The sequence below is a fragment of the Vigna radiata genome, chromosome 11, assembly GCF_000741045.1.
Source record: "Vigna radiata var. radiata cultivar VC1973A chromosome 11, Vradiata_ver6, whole genome shotgun sequence".
Taxonomy (NCBI): domain Eukaryota; kingdom Viridiplantae; phylum Streptophyta; class Magnoliopsida; order Fabales; family Fabaceae; genus Vigna; species Vigna radiata.
The window spans coordinates 17513095-17523760 of NC_028361.1; the positions used below are offsets into that span (position 1 = coordinate 17513095).

Consider the following 10666-nt stretch of genomic DNA (forward strand, 5'->3'; position numbering starts at 1 on the left):
AAGATTGAGAAAATTTTCGTATCCCATTTTAACCTTAACATGTAATTAAGATTATGTAAAATTATAGCATTTAAATTCTTTATTAATTTATCTAAAATAGCATTCATTTAATAGATGCTTTATTTTCATTCACTTTTTAAAAACTTAAATAATCTTAATAGTTCAGATTTTAACAGATGCATGGAAGAAGTTATTCTTCTTTCCAATTTTGGTCAAAGTCAAAACCCGTGTGTTTTCTTTTCTATTTTTTCGGATTTTACCACCCTGTTCATCATAATTATCATTATTTCCAATTACACCTCATTGTTCTCAATATTGTACAAAATTAGTTTTCTACTTAGTTGTTTTTTTTTTTCTTCTTCTTCTTCAATGCATTAATTAGCTATGAAGCTTCCTCTGGAGAGAGAGAAAGAGGGAGAGAGACTTGTCTCTCACCATTGACGAGCTCCATAGCTTTCCCGCGAAATGGAGAAGAAACATAACAAAATTTTCTCTCTCTCTTTGTTCATTTAAATTTTACAAAGTTTTTTTTTTTTAAATTGTAATTTATAATTTTCTTCCCTTCGTTAAACTTTGGATGCCCCTTTTTTCCATGGCACTGTGGAGAAGTGGCGCAAATTTGAATTCTTCTGAATGGTAATGCGCGTCCAGGAGAGACGTGAGATCCAATCCGAGTCTTTATTCGACGCAGTTGTTGACATTTTCTTCGCCATCACCACAGTTATTCTTCTTGTGAATGTTTCACTCTTTGAGGAATTATCAAACATGGTGAATTTTCACTCGTTACTATCGGCTTCTTCGAACATTCTCTTCCCAAGTTGATTCCTTGACCGTTTTCTGGGCACCCTTTGACGTGTCTGTTTCTGGGTGTTATTTGTTTTCTGCATATATATTATGTACTTGGTGCTTTTGCTAAACAATATACGGATATTCGAGCATCTCTGAACCTTTCTGTTATTTTGGTTACGCTTTTGTAACTTCTTTTTCCTTCTTCTTCTGTGATCAGCCTTTCTTCTTCACTTTTGGGTTGTTGGCTTGATATGTTTTCTTTCGTTTTCGTTGACCCTTAATTGGGTTGAGGGGTTTTGAGTTTTTGGTGTGCTTGAAGGGGGATTGTGGTAGGGTGCATTGAGGGTTTTATTTTTATTATATTTGGAAATCGGACAGTGAGCTTGAATTTGACAAGAACTTGGGGGAGGTTGTTAGTTTTGGTAGTTGCTGTCTTTGGTAGTTGGTGTTTAGAGGTGGAGCAAGTAGTTCTTCTTTCTAAGGGTCTTCTTCTTCTTCTTTGTTGTTGTTGAGGATATTGGTGATTGAATGGTGGACTTGGGGAGGAGAAGAATGAGGGGTGAAAGGAGAAGGAAGTTGCGGCTTAGCAAAATCTATTCATTTGCATGTGGGAAACAATCTCTCAAGGAGGATCATTCGCAGATAGGAGAAAGAGGGTATACCAGGGTGGTGTTTTGTAATGAACCAGAGACCTTTGAGGCTGGGATAAGGAGTTACGCTGATAATTCTGTGAGCTCTACAAAGTATAACCTTGCTACTTTCTTGCCTAAGTCCCTTTTTGAGCAGTTTAGGAGGGTGGCTAATTTCTATTTTTTGGTTACTGGCATCTTGGCCTTCACAAAACTTGCTCCTTATACAGCTGTCAGTGCTATCCTTCCTCTGATTATTATCATTGGAGCAACTATGATCAAAGAGGGTATTGAAGATTGGCGAAGGAAACAGCAGGTACTAAATTCTATCTTCTGCTTTACCATCAAAATGGTTTGTGAGCTTATTTTATTGAAAGTGAGGCTCTTGAACCTTGTTGTCTTAGACGCTGCAGTACAACTGTGCAGATTTGGAACGAATCTGATTCTGTTTTCTAATTTAATTTGAGCAACTTAAAGTATCTGTAAACACTATTTCGGGATAGCAAGGACCCCATGACTCGAAGAATATCAGTAATTTTTGAAAGAAAATTGTTGGTTCTTCAAAGATGGAGGGATTGTTAGTTTGTAAAAATATTTTGTTTCCTTTTAATGGAATGACAGTTAGTTTATGGAAAATTCTGGCTATTTTGTTCAGATCCTTACTGTGTTATGTTTGGAAAGTATATAATTTTTAATGCTATCTCTCTGATTAAATTTAATACTGGAGTTGAAACCTCGTAATAATTTTATACAATTACAGTGTGTTAAAATAATCGGAGTCTTAAAATAATATCTAAAAGCTTTTTCATGCCAAAACTTTTCCAACATTTTAAGTCTTCTTGTCTGTGCTAATATGATTTTGATTTTCATTTTGTGCAATTAAATACCTGTTTGAGATTAAAGTAGTAGGCCTCTAGTTATTTATATTAAGAAAAACTAAATTTCTAATTGTCCAGCATTGTTGGAGTTTATAACCTAGCTAGTGAAATCCTGTAGGATATGGAGGTGAACAATAGAAGAGTTAAAGTGCATACAGGGCAAGGAATTTTTGAATATACTGAGTGGAAGAATCTGAAGGTGGGGCATATAGTGAAGATAATGAAGGACGAATTCTTTCCTGCTGACCTCCTACTGCTTTCTTCCAGTTATGAGGATGCATTCTGCTATGTTGAGACCATGAACTTGGATGGCGAGACAAATTTGAAGTTAAAACAAGGGTTGGAAGTAACTTCTTCCTTACACGAGGACTTTCAATTAGGTGATTTTAAAGCAACAATCAAATGCGAAGATCCAAATGCAAATTTATATTCATTTATTGGGAGCATGGAGTATGAGGAACGGCAGTATCCTCTTTCTCCTCTGCAACTTCTTCTGAGGGACTCTAAACTTCGTAACACAGACTATATATTTGGAGCTGTCATCTTCACTGGTCATGACACAAAGGTAATTCAGAATTCCACTGATGCCCCTTCAAAGAGAACAAAGGTTGAGAAGAAGATGGATAGGGTTATCTACTTCATGTTTTGCATTGTGTTTCTAATGGCGTTTGTTGGATCTATTTTCTTTGGCATTGCAACCAGAGATGACTTGGACAATGGAGTGATGAAAAGGTGGTACCTAAGACCAGATGACTCTACAATTTTCTTTGATCCTCAAAGAGCACCAGCTGCTGCTATATTTCATTGTTTCACAGCCTTAATGTTATATGGTTTCTTCATTCCCATCTCATTGTATGTTTCAATAGAAATTGTCAAAGTTCTTCAGAGCATCTTCATCAATCAAGATATCCATATGTACTATGAAGATGCAGACAAACCAGCCCATGCCCGTACTTCAAACTTGAATGAGGAACTTGGCCAAGTTGATACAATACTTTCTGATAAAACTGGAACTCTGACCTGCAACTCGATGGAGTTCATCAAATGTTCCATTGCTGGGGTGGCGTATGGCCGTGGTGTTACAGAGGTTGAGAAGGCAATGGATAGAAAGAATGGTTTTCCTTTGATTGACGATTCAAGGGACTCGCCTGTCAGAAATGCTCCCATCAAAGGATTTAACTTTACAGATGAAAGGATAATGAATGGAAATTGGTTTAACGAGCCTAATGCAAATGTTATTAAGAATTTTTTTCACTTATTGGCAATTTGCCATACAGCCCTACCTGAAGTTGATGAAGATACAGGAAATGTCTCATATGAAACTGAATCTCCAGATGAATCAGCATTTGTGATTGCAGCAAGAGAAATTGGTTTTGAATTCTATAAAAGGACTCAGACTAGTTTATCAATCTATGAATCGGATCCAGTTTCTGGTGACAAAATTGAACGGTCAGTTTTTATTAATTGCTTTGTTTCTTTGATAGTTACAGTTTTTTAATGTTGCATTTTTCAGTGCTAATGAACATAAGAAGATTAAAATTGAATTCTCACTGAAAAATGCAGATGCAATTATATATTATTAAGTCTTGTAATAACAAAAGCTAATTGCAATAAAAAGTACTTGGAAGTAGCATTTCTCACATCTGCTGCTAATCTTAGTCAATAAATTATAATGCTATTGCTGCACAGGGATGTGGAGTGGAGTCTTATATTGATATTTTTAAACTCCTAGAATGACTGACCAAGTAGACAATGGTGCTTCCGGAATTGGTGAAGTCATGTTTTTTTAGCTCAGTGTGGACCCCAAAGATGTTTTGATATTGTTTTACAATATATAGATGGAGGAAAATAATTCTTAGTTAAAATTCAAAATGGGCTAGGCCTAAAATGACCCACAAGAGCTAAGCTTGAGGGTAGAGGATTTTCCAAGCCTTATAAGAAGTATTTTGCTATATTTCGAAATCTTGATAGTTCTTGGATGAAAAAAATGGTTAACATTTTTTTCCTAGCCATATTTCCATATGTTAATAAAATTCGTCAAATTTATTCATTCCAAATCTTAACATTTAAGTGGATGAAAAAAATAGTTTATTTATTTTCCCTAGCCATCTTTCTGCTAAGCATAAATATTTATTTTGTAATGGTGTTTGAAATCAGGGATTTCACAATATAAATGATTAGAAATTCTGTTTTATATTTTCTAAAATAACTTTTAAAATGTAGTATTCTTAATTCAGGTATTCTTTATTGCCCTTTGGATCCAAGTAATGCAGAATGCATCAAATATACACTAACTAATTTCATGTTTCAGGACATACAAGCTTCTCAATGTTTTAGAATTCAATAGCTCAAGGAAGCGAATGTCAGTGATTGTGAAAGATGAAGAAGGGAGAATTTTGTTACTCTGTAAAGGTGCTGACAGGTTGGTGATAAACTAACCTGTGACCATAGTATATTGGAATTCTTACGGTTGTATTTAAATCTATTTACCACCTTTTTTCTCTTATTTTCATGCAGTGTCATGTTTGAGAGGCTTGCCAAGGATGGGAGGGAGTTTGAAGAGAAAACCTTGGAACATGTACACGAGTATGCTGATGCAGGTCTAAGGACTCTAATTCTGGCATATCGTGAACTTGGTGAAAACCAATACAAGGAGTTTAATAATAAATTTTCTCAAGCAAAAAATTCAGTTAGTGAAGATCGCGAAACACTGATTGATGAAATATCAGATAAGATTGAAAGGAATCTAATCCTTCTTGGTGCCACTGCTGTAGAGGACAAGCTACAAAAAGGGGTGAGTTAGGAAAATAATTGGTTACGTACAAATATATGACACATGGAACCAGACGTGAAGTGATGCTTCTCATATTTTTTTATAGGTTCCTGATTGCATTGACAAGCTTGCCCAAGCTGGAATTAAGATCTGGGTTTTGACTGGGGATAAAATGGAGACTGCCATCAATATTGGGTATAATATAGTGATATTCCCTTTTAACATTTGCTTCAGAATGAGAATTCTTCTCAAGATGTTTGACATCAATGTACAATTTCAGTTTTTCTTGTAGTTTACTTAGACAAGGAATGAAACAAATTGTAATTCAGTTGGAAACTCCAGAAATTAAAGCATTGGAGAAGGCTGGAGACAAGGTGGCTATTGCTAAGGTAATATAAATTTCTTATTTGTGATGATGTAGTTTCCATTTTAACGAAGTCATTATCTTATTATAATATACCAATACGTCTTCTTACATGGACAGTTCATGCATGCAGTGTATTGTTCTACGCAGTTGATGACTTGAATTTATATTTCATGGATTCCTCCATTCTAGTTTTGCAAACAAAGCGTCTTGACAAAGTGATATTAATACTAATTAACTGAATTTACATGGCATGGTTGACTATTGTTTTATAAAATAAGATGCAAGGACAATGATACCTTCATTCTCTTTCTTTCCTTTTGTTTTCACACATTAAAACTTTTCCTTGCTTCTGTATTGTGTTGAAAGAGAGGGGATTGCTTGGTGTGTAAGTGTCTTAGCGAAACCAGAGTTAAAAGTTGAGGTTCTGATATTTTTATACTGATTTATGTATTAGGCTTGTCGAGAAAATATCCGCCATCAAATATCTGAAGCTGCTCAGCAGCTGACTGCCTCCAGAGGAACCTCTCAGCAGGCATTTGCTTTAATTATTGACGGAAAATCACTTTCTTATGCTCTAGAGGATAATATGAAGAGCATGTTTTTGGACCTTGCAATTCGTTGTGCATCAGTTATCTGCTGCCGTTCCTCACCAAAGCAGAAGGCACTGGTATGTTTCAGTCTATTCTATTTCTTCCTCTCTATTTGATATCATGTCATCATTCTTGTTTTAATTCTGATAATGATTCTGGTTAGCATTCGAAAGTAATGTTTTATATATTGGTTCCTCTCTTAAAGGTCACTAGACTGGTAAAATCTGGTACTGGTAAAACTACATTAGCTATTGGTGATGGTGCTAATGATGTTGGAATGCTTCAAGAAGCAGATATCGGGATTGGAATCAGTGGCGTTGAAGGAATGCAGGTACGCACCAAACTGATTAACTATTTGTGTTTTGTTCTATAATGGGTTTTTGTTTTGTTACACTCTTTTAAATCCTTCTGTTATTATTGTTCCTCTCAGGCGGTTATGTCTAGTGATATTGCAATTGCACAGTTCCGTTATTTGGAAAGGTTGCTTCTTGTTCATGGACATTGGTGTTACCGAAGAATCTCATCAATGGTATAGTAACTCTTACATCCACTTCTCAACATTCTATTGATCTTGGGGATTTTTAGGAACTTTGAAACAGCCTCTCTATGTATAGTAGGTTCTTTTTAAAAATATATGGTGTTTCGTAACTATCCCTATTAAAAAAAAATGGTTCTTATGGAAGCCAATTTTGAACCATCCATATTCCTATTCCTCTCTTTCAGCTAGATCTAAGAGTGGTTTTTTTGTTAAATTATTCTAGGAACCACTCATTTGTGGAAAGGTCGATAAGTATACTATCGTTTTTCAAATTTAAATTAGATTACATAAGGTTTGGTTTAATGATCATTTATCTAAATTCAAGTTAAACTTAAACCTAGGTTAAAAATGGTTGGGGCCTTGGCTGCTTCAATTCTTGTTGTGCAACTTATGTGTTCGTTGGTAACTTCACTTAATGACAATTGGTTTCTACTTGTTTTGGTAATCACATTCTGATAGACTCGTTTGTTCTTGTAAACATCTGTGGAGGGGTGCTGTTGGATAATCCCACATCGCCTACTTCATTTAACATCGATTGGTTTTGAGATAAAATTAGACAAAAATAATCTTAAATTTATGACTAAATTCTCTTAAGCAATTCTAAACCACTAAACAAGTTTTACGAGTTGCCAACTGACCCATAGGCCATAAGAGATAATCTGAAACCTTTGGTACTTATATTAACCTGTTTCATTCTTCTTCTGACAGATATGCTACTTCTTCTACAAAAACATCACATTTGGGTTTACTCTATTCTTATATGAGGTGTATGCATCGTTCTCTGGGCAACCGGCATACAATGACTGGTTTTTGTCAGTCTATAATGTATTCTTTTCGTCACTTCCTGTGATTGCTCTTGGAGTCTTTGACCAGGATGTGTCTGCTCGGTATTGTCTGAGGGTAAGCTATTGTGTTGCTCTTCTCATGATGATTTTGAGGTGAAATTTTTCCTTCGTAAAATAGTTTGCTGAGTGATGGAAGAGTAGAGAGAACCCACCATTCAGAAAAGATAACCAAGCCTTGCAATAAGTCATATGATCACATCTACTTTAGACCTAATTCTACATGTTGACCTAATGGACTTTTCAGTTTTTACCCTTTCCTGGTGGCTTCAGTTTCATCATGATATTGATAAGGGTAGAATAATGTTAAAACACAGAAGTCACCTTTGAATTATACAACGTAAATAAACCCCCCTTTGGATTTATCCAATGTAAAACACAGTATGCATTGATTTTCTGTATCTTGGGATCCTAGTTTTCTTCTCTAATTCTCATTCCATGTTATTTGCATTTCACATGGCAGTTTCCTATATTATATCAAGAAGGAGTGCAAAATCTTCTCTTCAGCTGGCGGAGAATTTTCAGCTGGATGCTAAATGGCTTTATAAGTGCCATAATAATTTTCTTTTTCTGCACAAAAGCAATGGAAATTCAAGCCTTTGATGAGCAGGGAAGAACTGCTGGCAGGGACATACTCGGAGCAACAATGTACACTTGTGTGGTTTGGGTTGTGAACTTGCAAATGGCTGTTGCTATAAATTACTTCACCTTGATTCAACACATTTTCATCTGGGGTTCCATTGCTCTCTGGTACCTTTTCCTCCTGGCATATGGTGCAATGTCTCCCAGCATTTCTGGAAATGCTTACAAAGTCTTCATTGAAACTCTTGCTCCATCACCCTCCTTCTGGATTGTGACATTGGTTGTCGTGATCTCAACACTCATCCCATACTTCTCTTACTCAGCAATACAGATGAGGTTCTTTCCCATGTATCACGAAATGGTACAATGGATACGGCATGAGGGAAAGACAAATGATCCTGAATTCGTCGCTATGGTGCGGCAAAGATCACTGCGGCCAACAACTGTCGGTTCAACGGCTCGCTTGGTGGCTAAGGATAATGACTTCAAAGACAGTTCAACTAACCATAGATAGTATATGTTGACATATTTGTTTCAACAGTGGAATGATGCGTAGTTTGTGTTTACCACCTTTGTTGTGCATAGAGTCACGGAATTGCTTACAGGCTCCTCTCAACCAGAAAGCAATGTTGCTTACATCGACTTCCTTGGTAATGGCACGGTGCACATAATCAAACCATCATTTGGCTGTCAAATTTGGCAAATGAATAAAACGTATACCTATTTTTTGGCCATTTGAGGCTGTAAGTGTTAATTTATAGCTTGTTTTTTGTATCATAGATTGTAGCAGTTACCGTGTACAGCTTGAATTCTTTGTAAAATTATATAGCATAGCCTCTTATTATAGAAATCAGTTCCTTCATTCTTTTCAGTAATTCTTCTGTTGCACCTATCATCTTAGAAATGCCTTCATTACTCCTTGATTTTCTTCATTTCTGTTTTCTTCATTTTTTGTAAATAATTGAGAAATGTAACGTGTGAAATGCTACTCACTTTTGTATCTCTGGTTTTTGGGAAGCCTCAAAATAGATGTATGATCAGAAATGTGGCCTGAACTATTTTAACTTTTTATTATCAGAATCATAACAGATAAATTCCTTCCACTAGTTTTATCTCGAAACTCTTTTACTTTCCTGCCTTTAGTTCTTAGAAATCCATTCAACACTTTCATGCTCGCTCTTTATTCGTTCAGAAAACTGTTCTTTGCATCCACAACATCAAAACTCTTAATCTGCAAGACCATATCTGTTACCTGCTTGTTTGTTTTGCATTTTTTTATAACTGCCTTTAATAGAATTAATTTTGAATAATTATATATAATGAGATGTATACTCAAATTTTCACAAATCTACAGTATATCTACTACATAACTAAGAAAATAAATTACTAGGAAATTTACTTTTCTAACCATTGTTATTATGTTGATAAGTGTCTAAAATGTTTCTGCTTAAGTTATTAACTAGTCGAGTGACCCGTATTCATTTTTTTTTAATAATTGTTTTCATTTTGTATATAAAAATAAAAAAGTAGTGAAATCATTATGTAATGAGATTATACATAAATCAGGTTCTATTTTTACAATTGTTATTATTAAAGTAATTGTATCGTATGGTCGTTCGACTGAGTTCCTTCAGTCGAGTTCCTTCATTCGAGTTGCTTTAGGTTGAGTTTTGTAGGCCAAGTTTTTCTAGGCCAAGCTCCTTCAGATCGAGCTCTCCCTCCAGGTTGAGCTCTCCCTCTAGGTCGACCACTCCCTCAAGGTTGAGCTCCCCTTTAGGCAAGCTCTTACAGGTCAAGTTCTATAGGCCGAACTCTCTTAGGTCAAGCTCCTCCAGGATGAGTTCTCTCCAGGTTGAGTGCCCCTCGGTCGAGCTCCTCCAACGTGTAGGTCGAGCTCTTAATAGGCCGAGCTCTTCCAACCGAGCTACTCTAGACTGAGCTCCCCAAGGATAATCCCCTCGAAGTTGAGCTCCCCGAGGCTGAGCTCCTACAGGCCGAGTTATGCAGGCTCAGCTCCCCCAACCGAGCTCTAAGGCCAAACTCTCTCTTCTGCCCGAGTTGTCCAAGGCGAGCTCTTACAGACCAAGCTCATATCAGTCGAGCTGTCCAAGCCAAGGTTAGTTAGTCAAGCCCTTCAAGTCGAACTTCTACAGGTCGAACTCATCCAGGTTGAGGTCCTCTTGGTCGAACTCCTTTGGGTGAGCTTTTTTAGGCCGACCACCGTATAGCTTGGCCAGGCTCACCACCCTGTAACTTGGCCAAGCTAACCACCCTATAAATCGACCAAGCCGACCGTTGTATAGCTCGGCCAAGGCGACCACCTGGAGCTCGGCCAGGCTGACCACTCTACACGTTGGCTAGGTCGACCGCCCCTATAGCTTGCAAAGGCTGAACACCCTAGTCGGCCATGCCGACCATCCTATACCATCATATAGCTAGGCAAGGCCAACCTCGCTAGTGCTTGGCTAGGCTGACCCTCCAATAGCTCGGTCCGGTTTACCACCGTATAGTCAGGTCAAGCCGACCACCCTAAAGCTCGGCCATTTCGACCACATTAAAGCTTGGCCAATCTGACCACCTTATAGCTCGGCAAGACTGACCATCCTACAACTCTGCCAAGCCAACCACCCTATAGCTCGCCTAGGTCAGCCACCTTGTAGCTTGGCTAGGCCGGCCAC

The 10666-nt window shown here is 37.1% G+C and overlaps 1 protein-coding gene across 1 annotated transcript; it reads left to right on the top strand.

The window, feature by feature from the left end:
- The first annotated feature begins 204 nt into the window (after nucleotides 1–204).
- LOC106776362 (putative phospholipid-transporting ATPase 9) lies at nucleotides 205–9197 on the top strand. Its single transcript, XM_014663796.2, has 11 exons — nucleotides 205–1734; nucleotides 2415–3745; nucleotides 4608–4718; nucleotides 4814–5090; nucleotides 5176–5264; nucleotides 5350–5458; nucleotides 5891–6103; nucleotides 6232–6357; nucleotides 6457–6555; nucleotides 7273–7464; nucleotides 7870–9197. Exons 1-11 carry the CDS (start codon nucleotides 1318–1320, stop codon nucleotides 8500–8502), a joined length of 3597 nt encoding a protein of 1198 aa, XP_014519282.1. The 5' UTR covers nucleotides 205–1317; the 3' UTR covers nucleotides 8503–9197.
- The last annotated feature ends 1469 nt before the right edge of the window (nucleotides 9198–10666 follow it).

Bases quoted from the DNA above. Each gene is read 5' to 3' on its own strand.
- LOC106776362 (XM_014663796.2), top strand. From the start codon at position 1,318: ATGGTGGACTTGGGGAGGAGAAGAATGAGGGGTGAAAGGAGAAGGAAG. The intron at 1,735-2,414 runs GTACTAAATTCT...GAAATCCTGTAG, and splicing joins ATTGGCGAAGGAAACAGCAG to GATATGGAGGTGAACAATAG. The intron at 4,719-4,813 runs GTTGGTGATAAA...ATTTTCATGCAG, and splicing joins CTCTGTAAAGGTGCTGACAG to TGTCATGTTTGAGAGGCTTG.